The sequence below is a fragment of the Euprymna scolopes genome, chromosome 17, assembly GCF_053919585.1.
Source record: "Euprymna scolopes isolate OS-2025 chromosome 17, ASM5391958v1, whole genome shotgun sequence".
NCBI classification, from domain to species: domain Eukaryota; kingdom Metazoa; phylum Mollusca; class Cephalopoda; order Sepiida; family Sepiolidae; genus Euprymna; species Euprymna scolopes.
Window position 1 is genome coordinate 87,104,461 of NC_136498.1, and position 19,353 is coordinate 87,123,813.

Consider the following 19,353-nt stretch of genomic DNA (forward strand, 5'->3'; position numbering starts at 1 on the left):
CATGTAGAATGGATAATTGAATCAAATAATAAAGTAAGAATAGTAATAATAATCTATAAAACATAATAATGAGAACATTAATTAATAATTTAATATAATAATATTGATTATTTATTATAACCATTATAAAAATTTAATAAGATATATTATTATTACAGGTTAATAGATAATTATAAGATACTAGCGGGATCTGTGGAAATTCCACAGGGGCTCATTCGTATGAAATATATTGATGTTGACATTCTGTAGATGTTCAGTGTAAATGGAAACGCTCTGATATTATTGTAGCTTTTTTGTTAAACCTGCCAAAGTATTTATCAAAGCTAGCACGAACGCCCGGCAAAGCCCTGTCATACAATACGCTTAGATATGATATTTTAATTATTGTAGATGTTGTGTATATTATTATAGAGTCAATGTTCTATCGATTTTCATATATTATAAAGTTGCAATTTCAAAAATAAAAAAATATATCCATGACTTGAGTGCATTAGTTTGAATGGAAACCGAAATAAAAATTTATGAAAAAAAAATAAAATAAAATATATATATATATATATATATATATATATATATATATATATATATATATATATATATATATTTATAAATTTTTATTTCGGTTTCCATTCAAACTTAATGCACTCATATATATATATATATATATATATATATATATATATATATATATATATATATATATATATATATATATATATATAATTTAAAGGAGATTAGAACAATAGTCTAAAGAGCTGAGTGTATTTTAATGTAACAGTGAAATTACTAGTTTAATTAAAATACAGGAAATAGAAAGTGCTCGTTGTAATTTAGATATATATAATAAGCTCGATAGTTAAATGTCCTAGAGCTAATTCAATATTAAGTAATGTGATTTATAATTTAAAATTTAAAAATCAAATTTTAATTAAATTAAAAATATATATACCTTGAGTTCCTTCAGCCATAATCAAAACCGAAACCAAAACTTATGAAGAATTCTTGATAAAATTATTTGTAAAAAAATAGATGAGTTAAGTGCCATCAGTTATAATCGAAACCAAAACTTATAAAGAATTCTTGATAGAATTATTTATAAAAAAATAGATGACAAATGCCATCAACTATAATCGAAACCGAAACCAAAACTTATGAAGAATTCTTGGTAAAATTATTTATGACAAGAAATAGAAGTACATAACAATTAAACGACCCGCATGTAAGCGTGACACAGGAAATAACACATGCACTATCGTATTAATATATGGATTACAAAATATTATTAATAATTAATAATTATTAATAATATTACATGAATTATATGTAAAATAAAAAGAATAGTGACTTAAAGGAAGTATATATAGAGAAAATAGACAAATTAAAAATTAAATTTGAAATTAAAAAATAAAAATGAAATTAGTAATTAAAAGTTAGTTTAAATTGATGAAAAAATGTTTAAACTTTGACATGTGATATCTTAATGATTAGATAGTTTTTCAATAAATATGCTGAATAAAATATAATCACATCAATTATAGGAGATACAATTCAAGAAAAAGTATTGAGTAGAAGAAAATAAGAAATAATTTTTTTAATTCGTTAAAATATTGTTTTATTGAGTGTTTCATAAAATTTGTTCTTATCAAATATCAGTTCATATCATCCTCATTGAAAGTTATGGTAAAAATTGAAATCATACCAAATTCATGTAAATACGTGTTCATAATATGAAAGTTTATATTTTAATGGCAAACCAAAATGAAATTTTCTTAAAGTATATCTAGAAATTGTAATCCTACAATTGGTGAAATGCGCTTACATTCCATCAAAATCTGGCAGAATCGAATAGTAAGTGTCTCACTTAGACAAAATTCAAAATCAGTACGAATCAATTTCAAATATAATCTTTTAAGGATTTAAAGGAAATAAGTTTAGCTAAATAAAAATTTGCCGTTGGTAAACAGCATTATGAATACATGAGTGAATCAAAAAATAAAACATCAACAAAATAGCAAGACTGCTAATGAAGTCCATCAGAGAAAGGATGGAACTCAAAGAATCTCTGCAGAATGTTATCGACATAAATCCTATAGAAACCTAAGAAAAATCCTGCACTGGAAAACTTTGAGAAGGACCTTGTAAGTTTTACTAGAAGCTTGATAGTTAGAAAGTATAAAACTGAGGTATGTTGTATAAAAATAAATTTGCTACTAACAAAAAATAACTCCAAAACCAGTTCTTGCAGCTAAAACTATGAACTTTTATACTATGACCGTTCACTAATAAATACAAAACAATTATACTTAAAGAACTTTACAAAAATTACAAGTGTACCTGAAAAGATACCACTTCCAGTATTTGATGGTAACTCTCAATTCTATAACAATGCTTTGGGAAATTCGAGCTATGACAAAAACATTAAATGATATTTGAAATTTTTCAAGCACGAAAACTAGAGGCTAAAATTTTAACATTATCACCCACAACATGACGATAAATTCTCTAACTCTGATAATACTGATAAAAATAGCAGACTACAGTAATACTAAGTAATCCTTCCCAAATTAAAATATAATGTTATTTAAATGGAATCTTCTCTTGTAGTATGTATATGCTAGAAATAATTCATTTCTCATTTGCCTCACTCCCTTTTTCTATTGTATTTCTCTATCTTATTTTTGTTCTTTTTAATTTTTTTTTCTCTTTTTCTTGTTTTTTTAATTTTAAAAATGTTTTTTTATTTTTTATTTTTTCCTCTTTTTCTTGTTTTTTAATTTTAAAATGTTTTTTTCTTTTTAATTTTTCCCTCTTTTTCTTGTTTTTTTAATTTTAAAATGTTTTTTTTCTTTTGACTTTTTCCTCTCTTTCTTTAAAAAACATTTTTAATTAAAAAACTTATTTTTCTTTTTAAGTTTTTCCTCTCTTGTTTTTAACCTTAATTTTCTCCTACAAAACGTGTTCTTTACCCATGATTTTCCATTAGTTTTTAGATGTAACTGTTTTGTAAAATATCTCAAGCCACATTAATCTAAATTGTCTAATCTAAAACTATATAGAAGAAAAAAGACTATTGTTTTGAAAACTGGAGAAACACAACATAACAAAAGCAACACTTAATTTGGAATCTTTTCTGCTACAAGAAAACCGAATTCGTCTCGTTTATTTGCCCATACCTTCTCTACCTAACAAGCAGGATATTAAATTATATTTCTCAACATGGAGGATATTAAATTATATTTCTCAACATGGATAGCTTTCTTCAAGATCAACTTCCTGTGTTTACAAAGGCTTGACAGTGAAGATGTGAAATATCCACATTTTTTTTCAATAGTTTTTTTTTTTTTTTTACAAAGGAGTCACCACTTATGAAGGCCCGGGGGACACTTGAGAATAAGGGTTAATGAGTGTACAATAGTCAGCGATAAAGCAGAGACAGACTCGCAACGTCTCTTCTGTGGGAAAGAAGTAACAGGATCGAAAAAAGAGCATCCCTCACTAGGCTACGAAGTCTATATTGAATTCTGTCAAGGTAAGATAAGCTGCTTCTAGCAGCTCCTTCCCAGATATGGCAACAGTACATCCTTGGGCGTACTTGGCTCTTATAGGGGTAGAGAATTGCATCAGCAATGAGATATCTGCTGGAGCAGTAGAATGATCCCACCATTTTTTCAGCAACCTGAAATAATCTGGAAATATAAGATGGAATTAGTTTTAATAGTTTTATAATAAAAAAGAGTTTACATAAAACCAAACAGCATTAAAAAAAATAGTGTTTATGTCAACTTTTATGATAAAAATATATTCATGAACGGTTTTTCTTTTTGTTTCAAACATCATAAAAGTAATAGTCTTTGAAACATTTAAGGTTCATTTTAGCATTGGGAAAAGGCATTGGAAGAATTATTTAATGTCTTCCCTATCCAGCATATTGGACTATAGAAAGCCTTTGTAAACACGGGGATGCTGATCTTGAAGAAAGCTGCATGTATTTTTTTTTTAATTTCTGTAATTGATTTTTTAGCTAATTTGGCATATGAACTAATTGTGATCCACAGGAAGTTAAGAGTTGCCAGAAGTAGACAATGAGAGCCACTTCTCCATCCGTTCATGAACACAAGTTATGGTTTATTCCTTTTCAGTATTTGTACTGACCAAAGATTTAGGTCACAAAACCAAAACCACTACTACCATCCTCTTCAGCACTATATTAAACCTTCCTCTTCCCTACAGTGTAAAAGACAATTCTCACTCCTTAACCCTTCCTTACACCTAGTCACCCTGCTTACTGACTCCTCCCCTACCAGCCTGCTGCTACCATTCAAGTAGAGCATGCTGGTGCCTTTTCAACGAGAACGAGGCAGAGTTCACTGAGTCAGCGTCCAGTACACACGTGTTTTGACGACTGCTGACGACTCATGTCATCTTACCATGTTCGCAGTGTTAACAGAAAATAAAACAATCCTTCAAATTAGTATTTGTGTTGTGTCTTATTCAAACGAGATAACAGCAAATATTACAATGGTGACCTTGCCTAAAGAATACTGCACCTCGTCAAAAGAACTTTGCACTAAGAAATGAACAACATAAACTGGACTTGGACCGAAAAGAAATGAAACACACTTTGGAATCTTCAGTGTGGTTAGAAGCTAAGAAAAAACAAGTCTGACCGTGGGTGCTCAGTGAGTGAGTTCAGGCCAAGAAAAGGAAAAACGAAGATGGCGGCCAGCATTTTATTACATGCTTCTTGCATAATCTCGTGTGCGCGTGAAGTTGGAAACTACAAAACAAGCTTCATTTCTCGGTGCTGAGCGATTCCAGATCGGGCAGGAGAGTAGGTGCAACGGGAGTGGAGATACTTTCTGAAATTATAATCCTTTTTTGTGTGTTTGAGGTGACCCCCCCCCCCACCATTACGGTGGTTCATTCAGTAAAATACAAGTGACTACTCAATTTCACGTCACAAACGTTTCAAAGAGAACCTTCTACATAAGTACATCAATACTATATTTCCCCCCTCCTTCTTTGTCTACACACGCAAAAAAGAAAAAGAAAAGATACACATATATATATACTTAAAAAAAAAAAAAAAAGAAAAGAAGGTAAGAAAATGGAAGAATCCAGTGTGCAACAAATAAACCTAAAAAACGCTGAGTTTATGGAAACGGCAGTAAATGGCTGGTTTTCCATTCTGGAAGGCCAATTCCACCTGCACAACATAACAGCGTCAACAACCAAATTTTACGCTTTCATATCATCCCTGTTTCCAGAGGTGGTAGCTAAAATACTGATAAATATTTTAGAAGGCAGGAAATATGAGGAACTAAAATGCTCCTTGATTGAGTCCCACAAACGAACCAAGCCGGAATTGCTCGACAAACTAATGTCAACTAACACTATAACTGGCCGTCTTTCCGCATATCTTCAAGAGATGCTGTCTATTGAAAGAAGGATAGGTATTGACGAAGAGATTCTTCTTCATAAATTATAAGTTATAATCAGGATTCGGTTCTGGGGTTCGGGAAGGAGTGAGTCACTCTCTCGACAACAGCACATTTCTGCCCTCTTCTTTTCCAATCGACCACACCTGGCCTCTCGCCACCAATGTCACACCCCACAATCTGAACGTCAGCAATATGAAATTCTTTTCAAGAGATGTTCACGACTCTTTTCTCTCTGCTGCCCCAGGGAATTTTTCCCTGCTTTTATATCCTCCTATCTAGAAAAAAAAGGGAAGAGACAGGAAAAAGAAATAGCTTCTCCCATCATGCGCTGCCTTCCCAAGATGCCCTTCGCATATACAAATGCACTGGCCATCCTTTCCTTCTTCTTTCCCAAAGAGCGATGCACATACGCCTGGTACGTTTCTTTTTTTTTTTTTTCTTTTCTAACCATATTACCCCACAGGCCCCCCTGATCTTTGAGATCAATAAGACACTTCATAATACTTCATCCAAGCAGGCCTCCTCCTCTCACGTTGAGGCCTCTGGGGGACAACTTCTTGGGGGTTGACATTTTCAGGTTCACTACAGACATTCTCGTCCAGTTGTAAAGAACCACAATGTGGGGCTAAGTCGAATTGGGGTGCATCGTTAGCTTCTTGGTGGATATCGACTTCCTCCTCTTCACTGCCATCACTGCGCACCGGCAGGGTTACACGACGCAGGTCTAGGATATGCTGGGGAACGCCATTCACCATTACGTTGTTCTTTGACTGCGTTCCCGTTACGACCTCCCTCCCCCAGCGAGTGGTACATTTTGCATTGGGGGCTTTACCCACACCTCCGCGCCCACTTTAATGGTAGCTTCTTCACCCTCAATTCCTACCGTTTTGTTGCACGGATGCCGTCACTTATATGCAAAGACGGCTCTATGAGGCACAGTTGTCTCATCTTGTCTAGTTTTTGGTGAGATGTTGTACCAAAACACCGCCTCCATGGGTGAAATGTTGCTTTTTTTCCGCAGCAGCCTTGATGGTGTGATGATTCCTCTCCACTATCCCATTGCCACTCAGCCGATACGCTGCCCTAAAAAACTGCCTTACTCACCACCTATCACACACCCCTTTAAAGGCTTCTGATCGAAAAGTGGGGCCATTGTCCATTAACAGTTCCTCAACCGGCCCTCTTTCCAAAAAATATTTCTTCGATGACCCCTCCGATCGCCCATGCAGCTTCTGCCCTGATCTCTCTCCATATGGCAAACTTCCCCGGTCCACAGTCGATCATCAACAGCTACAGCTTATGGCGATAATGGGTCACATCAATGGCCAATCGCTTCTAGTCCTCTGAAATCTGTAACTCTCCTGCTTCTGTCTGGATGGTCCGAGTCTATCGATTGGCACTCCTGACAGTGCTCCACTAACTCCCTGACCTCCTTCTCGGTAGTTTCCGGGTAAACCTCTCTTGCCAGGAATAATGTCCGTTCTCGACCAAAGTGGTGCATTTCATGTAACTTTTTAACTTCCTCCCCTACACAGCATACTGAGGAATCCTCCTTTCTCTCTTGCAGCCAGGCCTTCTTTACCCGTGTCATCGAATCCGCCTTGTTCTTTTCTGATGGGGTCAGCACTACAGATACCTTCCACTGAAATTCCGCTATCAAATCTGCAAGTGCTCCAAGCCTGCACTTGATCAGCATTTCTGCAGCACCTCTGGTTCTAACTCTCTTATCGCCAGTCACTGCTGACCTGAGCCATGAAACTACCGTTGCCAAATCGGATTTGATTTCAATCGTTTTCAATCCCCACTTCAGGGCCAGATTGATTCCTTTCATAGCAGCCTCCAGTTCGGTTACATCGTTTTTCTTCCTTAACTACGCCACATCTTCCACAGTTACGCTTCCCATCTCTAATAATGCCAGACTGCTGGCATCCAGCCAAATCACCCCCGCATCTCATACTAATTAATACCGTAGTATCTTTTAATGTACGTATGTGTGTCACAGTTTCCAGAATATAAATTATTTAATTGCAAAATACTATTTATTAAAAAGGAGGATAGAATGTGACAACATATTAAAAACATTAAATTATTGATATAAATTATTAATATAAATTATTAATATAAATCATTCATATAAATTATTTATATAAAGATATAAAGATCCGCTAATTTAATGTTCATAGTATGTTATCACCTCTTATTTTTTTAATAAATTTTTAATAAATTTTTTTAATAAATTTTTTATTTAATAAATAGAATCTCCCGATTACCAAAGAAACAATGTAAAAAAAATATAAAAATATTTTTAAAAATAATGTCGCTTTTGGGACGTACGTGATACTAAAATATACCTTCTTTGCTGGCTAGGATCAAAAGATAGTATCCATTCTGTCTAAAGATGGTATAACGATATCGTGGGGTTTCCGTTTGTACTGGGCGTCCATACAATAGAATTATGTCATAGACTCCTTTAAGCATATTGGAGATAAACCACAATAACTAGATATATTCTGACACTACATTAACGAGATTACTAAAATAAATACTTTTACAGCCAAATATCATGGGGTCTCCATTCATGAAGAACGTCCACAAAATGCCCAGCAGCAATATATAAAAGATGCTGCTGTGGAATTTCCACAGGTCCTAATATTTTATTTTAAATGTAATAAATAAACATATCCATACTTCTGTGTATGTAAATGTACTTTTAATTTTTTTAATATATTGTCTTTAAATATAATAAATATATTGTCTTTAAATATAATAAACATATCGTCTTTAAATATAATAAATATATTGTATTTAAATATAATAAATATATTTCCAAATATAATAAAAATATCGTCTTTAAATATAAAATACTATATTGTCTTTAAATATAATAAACATGTTGTAGCAGCCGCTACAAACAGGCAGAGACTACTTCTCACACCTTCGAGATTTTTTAATCCATTTCTCCCTGGCTTGTCGAATCACAAGCCAGCTCTCAGTCACGTGACCGAGTATATAAAACGCGAAATCACAAACCATTCTTTCTCTTTCCGCTTGGCTTCAGCTGGCAGCAGAAATTAGCTTGGTGCTTTCGCACCAGGCCTAACGTGAGCACAAAGCAAGCTTCTCTTCAAACTCCTACTTGCTTCCACGTGCCGTACCCAAACGAACATTCTTTGTCATTCTAAAGAACTGTCCTCGGCGATAAAGCTCACACACACCCATGACAACATGTCAACACACTGAAGTCTTTCTTTGACCAGGCGACTGCTAGATATAACCATGTGTGGATCAAACTGTTCTCCCTCAGTAAGCCGGCAATATATTAATTCTATCTTCACACAAGAACACATGTCCCTTTCCTTCTCCTTCAACAGGCCTGACCTATATCTTATTGTCGGATATCTAATCTTCGTCCCCATACAAGGAACTTTTCACGACGACAACGCTTGCGCGTACGAACACAGGACTCTCTTACTAATACTTTTCTACTAACAAAAGGACAAATAAAGTTTGTTTATTAAATGTAAAAAATGAGATTCTTTCATTGTCTTCATTTTCAACAATATCGTCTTTAAATGTAATAAATATATTGTCTTTAAATATAATAAATATATCGTCTTTAAATAAAATAAATATATCGTCTTTAAATATAATAAATATATTTCATTAAAATATAATAAATATGTTGTCTTTAAATATAATAAACATATGGTCTTTAAATATAATAAATGTATTGTCTTTAAACATGATAAATATATTGTCTTTAAATATAATAAATGTATTGTCTTTAAACATGATAAATTCATTGCCTTTAAATATAAAAAAATATATCGTCTTTAAATGAAATAAATATATCGTCTTTAAATAAAATAAATATATCGTCTTTAATATAATAAATATATTTTATTGAAATATAATAAATATCTTGTCTTTAAATATAATAAACATATGGTCTTTAAATATAATAAATGTATTGTCTTTAAATATAATAAATGTATTGCTTATAATTTAATAAATATATTGTCTTTAAATATAATAAATATATCGTCTTTAAATATAATAAATATATTGTCTTAAAATATAATAAACGTATTGTCTTTAAATAAAATAAACATATTGTCTTTAAATATAATAAATATATATTCTTTAATAAATATATTGTCTTTAAATATAATACATATATTGTCTTTAAATATAATAAATATATCGTCTTTAAATGAAATAGATATATCGTCTTTAAATATAATAAATATATTTCATTAAAATATAATAAATATCTTGTCTTTAAATATAATAAACATATGGTCTTTAAATATAATAAATATATTGTCTTTAAATATGATAAACATATTGTCTTAAAATATAATAAACGTATTGTCTTTAAATAAAATAAACATATAGTCTTTAAATATAATAAAAGTATTGTCTTAAATATAATAGATATAATAAATATATTGTAATCAAATTTAATAAATATATTGTCTTGAAATATAATATATATATTTATTTAAATGTAATAAAAATATTTTTAATATAATAAATATATTGTCTTTAAATATAATAAATATATCGTCTTTAAATATAATAAATATATTGTCTTTAAATATAATAAATATATTGTCTTTAAATATAATAAATATATTGTCTTTAAATATAATAAATATATTGGCTTTAGATTTAATAAATATATCTTCCTTAAATATAATAAATATATAGTCTTTAAATATAATAAATATATCGTCTTTAAATATAATATATATATTGTCTTTAAATATAATAAATATATTGTCTTTAAATATAATAAATATATTGGCTTTAAATATAGTAAATATATTGTCTTTAAATATAATGAATATATTGTCTTTAAATATAATAAATATATCGTCTTTAAATATAATAAATATATTGTCTTTAAATATAAGAAATAAATATATTGTCTTTAAATATAATAAATATATTGTCTTTTAATATAATACATATATTGGCTTTAAATATAATAAATATATTTACTTTAAATGTAATAAATATATTGGCTTTAAATGTAATAAACATATTGTCTTTAAATATAATAAATATATTGTCTTTAAATATAATAAATATATCTTCCTTAAATATAATAAATATATAGTCTTTAAATATAATAAATATATTGTCTTTAAATATAATAAATGTATTGTCTTTAAATATAATAAATATATTGTCTTTAAATATAATAAATATATTGTCTTTAAACTTAATAAATAAAGAATATTGGTTACATTTTTTTTTCTTTTGCACACAAATGGCCAGTCATTTTCCAGCTCACTGAAAATACAATTCAATAGGTAAATCTATCGGGACTTCTGGAAGGTCATTTTCACGCTGCCATAGCAGTTTTTTTGTCTCTTCCTGGACACGTAATTCCAACATGCATGAGCCCAGTTTCAGCTGTTCTAGGGTCTTGCAAGACCAAACTTCTCTAAATGTTCCTTGTCACGAGTAACAGAACACACTCTGTCATTCACAAAAGTGTTTGTCAACATAAGAAGAGATAGTCACGTTTGTGATCTCATCCGGGCTTAAGACAGCATTAACAATTTTTAAAGGTGTGAAATTGATCCCAAATCGAGTAAGAAAATCGGGTGGAATTTATTTATGTTTCCCCTTCCCCTCACTGATTAGTTGTTGCCTTGTCCCTTTAAGGCGTGTGAATTGGCTAACAGGAATTCCAATCTGAGGGGTTATGTGAGCCAGCCTATAAAAACACTAGCATGTTGCATTCTGGCCTCTTTTTCAACCCTGGCAGAACAGTGGCTGAACATTGGTGATAAAGCCCTCGACGGAAGTCACAGAAAGCTATTACTTTCTCTTCACCATTAACCGTGACTACTTCTTGGCACAGCCTCAAACGATAGTTATTATTCATCCTCCAATTCTCGCTTAGATTGCGACTAAGGTCAAGAAGCAGAATATATTTACGCCTACATGAAAAGAGCCAGAATTGAGGGATGTACACTTGCAACCTGTTACTCGACCTCTTCACCCAGATAAGTTCCTGTGAAGCACATTTTCGCAAATCTAGCAATTTTCCTCATTTCTGAACATTCATCTCGTTGTATTGTATGCCACATTTGTTCACCCAGTAAAATTTCTCTAAATATTATATACATTTGTCGTGTTCCTTTTCACAAAAGCTGTCGCCATATTTCAGTTTCAGAACTTATTCACAGAATTATCACTGCATTCTCATGTGTGAGAACTGAACTTCTTTCAGGGTAAAATTAATCCTCATAAATATTATTGTCCTTTGGATGAATTTATTTTTCGCCGACACATAAGTCTTCAACATTTCCATGCATGTCCCTCAAACATTCATAAAAGTAAATAAACATGTTTATAAAAAAAAGTTTACAGATATTCTTGTTTATTATATTTAAAGACAATATATTTTTAAAATTTTGCGAAAACTTATTTGCAAAGCATGTGACAAATAATAGTTCGGAACTGTTTTCATCAGGGGACGCGAAATTAACTATCACCGTCTACTTCCGGCAACATATAACTTTCTGGTGATGACAATAAGTTAATATGGTGAATTACCACCTTTTAAAATATATATAAATATAACATTTGCTTAATTGTTAAATTAAATAAAGTAGTTGAAAAGCAAATTATTTTTTCTTGCAATTAATCAGAAGTGACTTTGCCAGGGCATTAATCGTCAAGTCCATCAGTTGGCGTGATACTGTAAGCAAGTTGCATTTTCTTAAAAAAATAATAAATAGCACTCCAATTAGCATCTCTAATTTTTATACGAAAATTTGAAGGAATCGCTTAGTAAAATAGAGTTATTTCCCATGGACCAATGACGACAATTGTAAAAGCGTGAATTCATTTTCTTAGAATCAGTAAATCCGTGTTCAAAACTAAATTTACGATTGCACAACAATATTGTACATTTATTATTATATATTGTAATATTTAAGACATTTGAAAGTAAGATTGGTTTTTGCTTTCGTAATCATTTTTCAGCGTTGTTTACGACATTTAATCCTCTGACTTTTTAATGGATTTACCTCCCTTGCATTCGTACTTGTACTAAGGGAGACAAATTCAAATACCTCACACATAAAGTGTTTTTAAAGCACAAATACATTTCTTTATAATTTCAGGAATACTCGTAGAGCAGCTGAAGTATGGATGGGGAAATATAAGCAATATTACTATAATGCTGTACCATCGTCTAAATACATAGCATATGGAGAGTAAGTTATTTTCTTTAAGTGTTGAAGTGAATAATATCCGAGTTGATGGAACTCTCTATCTTTGCATGGAGAAACTCTTCTTCTTCTTCTTCTTCTTCTTCTTCTTCTTCTCAGTTTGTTCAAGCTGGGGATAGAGCATCCTACCGAATGCTAAACTCAGATATTCCAACCGAAAGATCTTTTTAAGATTCTGATCGTCCCTTTAAGTACAATTGTTTGGATCTCTCTTGCACTTGGTTCACTGGGTTTATTTGCCAGGTAGTTTTCGAAATTTATTTTCATGAGTCGAGTTGCTTTTATGATAGTTTTTACAAAAGCCTTACCTAAAATTTCTGTATTAGAGAGTTTTCATGCAGACCTTGATTTATTAGACAAAACCCCTTATTGCAATTTTTGTGCAAGAAATGGACATGCTAGCATTCAACCTCATACAATGATCGTCTGCAATGTTGCAAGCAGCTGGGATTGTGTGAATTCTGCAGTCAACAGCCATGATCGGAAAACCTATCGAGGCCTCCTCAATTTATACCGAAGGAAACCAAAATGAATATCAGCATGAGTACAAAAATTAAAGATGCCATTCAAAACATTCTGCCAATGGTAAACATCACAATTAGAAAGGAAACTTCACTTTCTCTGAATTGCTCTATTGACTCAGGCAGTCAGAGGTCATATTTCTCTGAGAGAGTCCTTCAGTACCTGAAGTGCAAAACAAGAAAATAAGAGGATGTGGCCATGAATATTGTGACCTTTGTGGGGAGGAAGCGCCACATATTCAAACAGGTAGCAGTAGTTGTAGAGATGTTGCCGAGAATCACCTCCAACTACCTATTCTCATTGACAGTGAATTAAATCTCTCTCATTAGGTACCAGACCAGATTGATTAGATCTAACACGTGCATCTTGTACAGGTGATTAGATGTATGAATATAGTGCATCTTGGCAGACATCTGTTGGTGTCGTCTCCATCAGAAACACAAAACATTTTTTGTACAAGAATCAGATAGCAAGATTAAGACAACTCCTAGAGCTTTAAAGTAGAATGAAATTGACAGTATTATTGTACTGATTCTTATGCCAATAGTATTACAAATCTAGTCTTGACCTATATGCATCCATTTGCTGACATTTTTTAGGAGAGCGCTGTAGAATGGATGTTCAGTCTGGAATCCCGGAGCCTTTATGACAATGAATCAGTTTCTGGCTTTGACAATAAAAAAATAGAGGAATTTATGTGAAACATTATTTATGGCATAAAAACAAATAATCTCATGCTCAGTCTAACCATCACATAGCACGTAATTAATTTAAAGAAGAAACACTTGAATGAGGAATATATGAAGGTTTTTAAGGATCAAGAAAAGAAAGAGATAATTGAATCCTTAAAATGCTCCTCTGAGGAATACAAGTATTACATATGAATTTCGCATAGTGTTTCAGGATACGATTACAACTAAAATACAAACAGTTTTCAACTGTTCATTTAAAACTAGGAATTCTGTGTCTCTAAATGCTGCTGCTAATGCTGAGGTCAATCTGACAGGAATATGCTTAATTTGACTCTGCTCTTCAGAACATTTGTATGTTATTTTGGCAGATATCAGGTAGGCATTTAGCTGATGAATCTGAAAGAATAAATTCTGTTTATTTTTTCTGAAAAAAAAAAATAAAGGGTAGCGTTCTGCAACCATCACATTTGGGTTTAGTGCAAGTCCATTTATCCTAAGTTGTATATTGAAATATTATGCAGGGCGTTATCTCTTGAATATCTGGGATGCTGCAATCTAATATTTACGCAAATAACCTGATAAGAACTAGCAATTCATTGGATGAGTTGACAGACTTGTATAAACAGGCAGTAGAAAGATTGCAAAAGGGAGGATTCATACTCCAATATTGCAACTCTAATAATACAAGATTGCATGAGATAAGGAGAGGAGATGATATTCTTGTGTCAGTCACAGCTGTTTCGGGGAGAAAATGGTGGGTTATTGTTATGACCCAGTCGGTGAAACCATCAATATCACACCCTACAATTGTAACCCTGAGGCGGCAACCAAAAAGCGTATGCTGTCTGAAGCATTAAATCCACTCTCATTATGTTTGTCAGTGTCTATAAAGGCTTGTATTTTTGTTAGTGAGTTGTGGAAATTGGGTTTGCAGTTGGATGAAGTTCTACCAAGTTAACTTCAGTCCAAATAGGCGATTATTTCCCACGAATTTTCAGAACTTAGTTCTATTACTTTCCCAAGAAAAAAACTTGGATGAAGGAAGTGAAACCGAATTTTTAAATTCTGTGATGCCTCTAAAAGAGCATATGGGGTTGCAGCTGAGGCAGTCTAGGGAAATGGTTTATTTTTGTTTGTTTTTTTTTCCATGGCAAAGATGGCACATCTTTAGTCAAAAAGTTTACCCACTCTTAAGCTGTTGTCAGCTTTCTTAGCCATCAAATGCCTCTCAATATTGTTGAAAGTCTATTCAAATATAAGTTTCAAAGGATCAAGTAAAGATTAGATACCCCGGTAGCAGACGACAAAGATAGGCGCACATTTCAAGTGACACCGGTTGTTCAACCTTGACATTGCCGTTGGTTGTTGTAAACATGTCAAATAGCAGACATGTTCGAATGTTTGCGAAAACTTTTTACGATTTAAAAGAAAAAATATATATTTACAAAACATTTTCTTTAATATTAAATATTTACAAAACTTTTAAGGATTAAAAAAACTTTTTTTCTATTTACACAAAACTTTTTGTGTGAGTAAAAAAACGAACGTAAATTTAACAAAATATATTAAATAAATGGGCGTCTTTCTGAGTGCGTTTTTTAATATATTTACAGAACTTTAATAAAACTAATAATAATAATTATTAATATAATAAAAAATAAAAATAATGAACTATATTAATTACAAAACATTAGAAACTGAAAATTTCAAACGCTAAACTTACTTGTACTTAATTTGTCTAGCAAGTTTTTTTTTTGGGGGGGGGTTATAAAAAGATTTGTATCTTGTGATCTTCATCTTTATAAAAATAAAAGTTATAAAAGATATGTGAATAAAATATATTTTTTAAAATCTCGATTGTTTATACTTGTGATTTTATTATGCATAAAAATTGCCTTGGTCTAGAAGGATTTCTCCTTTCACCTACATACATCGCACTTTAAATAAATATTGAATTGCATTAAAAATGCACAAAGAAAGATACACACACACACACACACACACACACACACACACACAAATTAATCTTGGTCGCAAAAATCCGAACAAGTCAGTTATTTTATATTTGTTTCTGACATTAAAAAGTTTGGTTATAATAATTTCATTTAAATGTTTTTTTAAATTATGTATTTTTTAATTGACATCATCCGAAATTCTCAGTTATTTGGTATTATTTTACGACCTGCCCCAGCGTAGTATAAACACCCCAACCACCCAATGTTAAGAACGGCTTTCGGAATAAACACCTCCCAACCTCCCCATGTTAAGAACGGCTTTTGAGGTTGGGAGTGTTATTCCGAAAGCTATTCTTAATAGAGGGAGGTTATAATATGCTGGGGCACGTCATAAAAGTTTACCATTTATTTATTTATTATTATTATTATTATTATTATTATTATTATTAATAGTTTTATTAAAAAGTTCTGCAAATATATAAAAAGAACTCACCCAAAAAGACACCCATTTATTTAAATATATTTTGTTTAGATACGTTCATTTTATTATTTACATGAAAAAGTTTTGCGTAAATAGAAAAGTTTGTTTTTTTTAATCCTTAAAAGTTTTGTAAATATTTAATATTAAAGAAAATGTTTTGTAAATATATATTTTTTCTTTTAAATCTTTAAAAGTTTTGTACATATATTTTTCAAAACTCTTGCTTGCAAACATACGAACATGTCTGCTATTTGATGTGTTTACAAACAACCAATGGCAATGTCAAGGTCGAACAACTAGTGTAACTTGAAATGTGCGCCTATCTTTGTCTTCTGTTACCGGGGTATCTAATCTTTACTTGATCCGTTTAAAAAAATATTTATTGCAGTTGATTCGCAAATAGTGTTCTCCTGGTTAGTCTCAAAACAGGCAAATAACAAGAATGTTTTTGCTGGAAATAGACTGAAGGACATTGCTCAATGGGAGGTTGAACTGATGTCTGATTTTGGTGTCGCCATTGAATATAAATATGTATTGACTGCACAGAACCCTATTGACCTTATCACCAGATGCATTTCTACCTCCAAATTGAAGGCTAATTTGGAATAATGGATCTCTGGACAGTCTTGAATGAGGGACTAACCGATTTCTTGGCTTGAAAATGCGTTGAATTGTTTGAGCCGAGAGAATAAAAGGAATAGCCAGTTGTAAAATATGGCAAATATTTATCATGCCTAAATTATTGAATGTTACAGCATGTGTAGCCAAGTTCAGGAAGAGAGACTATGACTCTGTTAAGACAGCTCGAATGCACTTAATTAAAGTGATGCAGAGATAATCCTTCTGAGAGGAATTAGAATACTTACAAAATTTTTCAGGTAGACGGGCTGTAAAGAAAATTTTTTATCAGAGTGTTCCTTACTCGATTCCATTTACTTGCCTCAAAATGATCAATTTACCAAAATATTGCGTGAATATGATTAGGCCCTTTGTACAAACAAGGGTAGACTATACAGGTCATCTGTGGGTCCTAAGAAGTGGAGAAAAGGGATGCACATTCTGGCTTTCATTTGTTTGAGTGTACAGGCAGTACGTCTGGAATTAATTAAGGATATGTCTGTCCATTGCTTTCTAATAGGTTTAATATGAGTTCTCAACGTCTACAGCATTCCCTCACATATTTCTAGTGACGATGTAAAGTCCTTTGTCGTAGGATGTTACACAATTCATGAGGTGCATACGTCAAGTAAAATATCAAGATTTTATGGATTTAATCTATTTCATACACTTCACAAGCTGGTAATAATAATGTTGATTTGCCATGCTGGTAATAATAATGTTGATTTGCCATGCTGGTAATAATAATGTTGATTTGCCATGCTGATAATAATGTTGATTTGCCATGCTGGTAATAATAATGTTGATTTGCCATGCTGGTAATAATAATGTTGATTGGCCATGCTGATAATAATGTTGATTTGCAATGCTGGTAATAATAATGTTGATTTGCCATGCTGGTAATAATAATGTTGATTGGCCATGCTGATAATAATAATGTTGATTGGCTATGCTGGTAATAATAATGTTGATTGGCCATGCTGGTAATAATAATGTTGATTTGCCATGCTGATAATAATAATGTTGATTGGCCATGCTGGTAATAATAATGTTGATTGGCCATGCTGGTAATATTAATGTTGATTTGCCATGCTGATAATAATAATGTTGATTTGCCATGCTGGTAATAATAATGTTGATTGGCTATGCTGGTAATGATAATGTTGATTGGCCATGCTGGTAATAATAATGTTGATTGGCTATGCTGGTAATAATAATGTTGATTTGCCATGCTGATAATAATAATGTTGATTTGCCATGCTAGTAATAATAATGTTGATTTGCCATGCTGATAATAATAATGTTGATTTGCCATGCTGGTAATAATAATGTTGATTTGCCATGCTGGTAATAATAATGTTGATTGGCTATGCTGGTAATAATAATGTTGATTTGCCATGCTGGTAATAATAATGTTGATTTGCCATGCTGGTAATAATAATGTTGATTGGCTATGCTGGTAATAATAATGTTGATTTGCCATGCTGGTAATAATAATGTTGATTGGCTATGCTGGTAATAATAATGTTGATTTGCCATGCTGATAACAATAATGTTGATTGGCCATGCTGGTAATAATAATGTTGATTTGCCATGCTGATAATAATAATGTTGATTTGCCATGCTGATAATAATAATGTTGATTTGCCATGCTGGTAATAATAATGTTGATTGGCTATGCTGGTAATAATAATGTTGATTTGCCATGCTGGTAATAATAATGTTGATTGGCTATGCTGGTAATAATAATGTTGATTTGCCATGCTGGTAATAATAATGTTGATTGGCCATGCTGGTAATAATAATGTTGATTTGCCATGCTGATAATAATGTTGATTTGCAATGCTGGTAATAATAATGTTGATTTGCCATGCTGATAATAATAATGTTGATTTGCCATGCTGGTAATAATAATGTTGATTGGCTATGCTGATAATAATAATGTTGATTTGCCATGCTGGTAATAATAATGTTGATTTGCCATGCTGATAATAATAATGTTGATTTGCCATGCTGGTAATAATAATGTTGATTTGCCATGCTGGTAATAATAATGTTGATTGGCTATGCTGGTAATAATAATGTTGATTTGCCATGCTGGTAATAATAATGTTGATTTGCCATGCTGGTAATAATAATGTTGATTGGCTATGCTGGTAATAATAATGTTGATTTGCCATGCTGGTAATAATAATGTTGATTGGCTATGCTGGTAATAATAATGTTGATTTGCCATGCTGATAATAATAATGTTGATTGGCCATGCTGGTAATAATAATGTTGATTGGCTATGCTGGTAATAATAATGTTGATTTGCCATGCTGATAATAATAATGTTGATTTGCCATGCTGGTAATAATAATGTTGATTGGCTATGCTGGTAATAAT

The 19,353-nt window shown here is 31.7% G+C and overlaps 1 protein-coding gene across 1 annotated transcript in view; it reads left to right on the forward strand.

Annotated features, from left to right (window-relative positions):
* Positions 1-19,353, forward strand: part of LOC145296840 (polypeptide N-acetylgalactosaminyltransferase-like) — a 1,498,391-nt gene that overhangs the window by 1,415,160 nt on the left and 63,878 nt on the right. Inside the window, exon 11 of the mRNA XM_080142960.1 lies at positions 12,590-12,682. Within this exon, the coding sequence (XP_079999086.1) occupies positions 12,590-12,682 (93 nt within the window). The remainder of the gene's footprint in view (positions 1-12,589; positions 12,683-19,353) is intronic.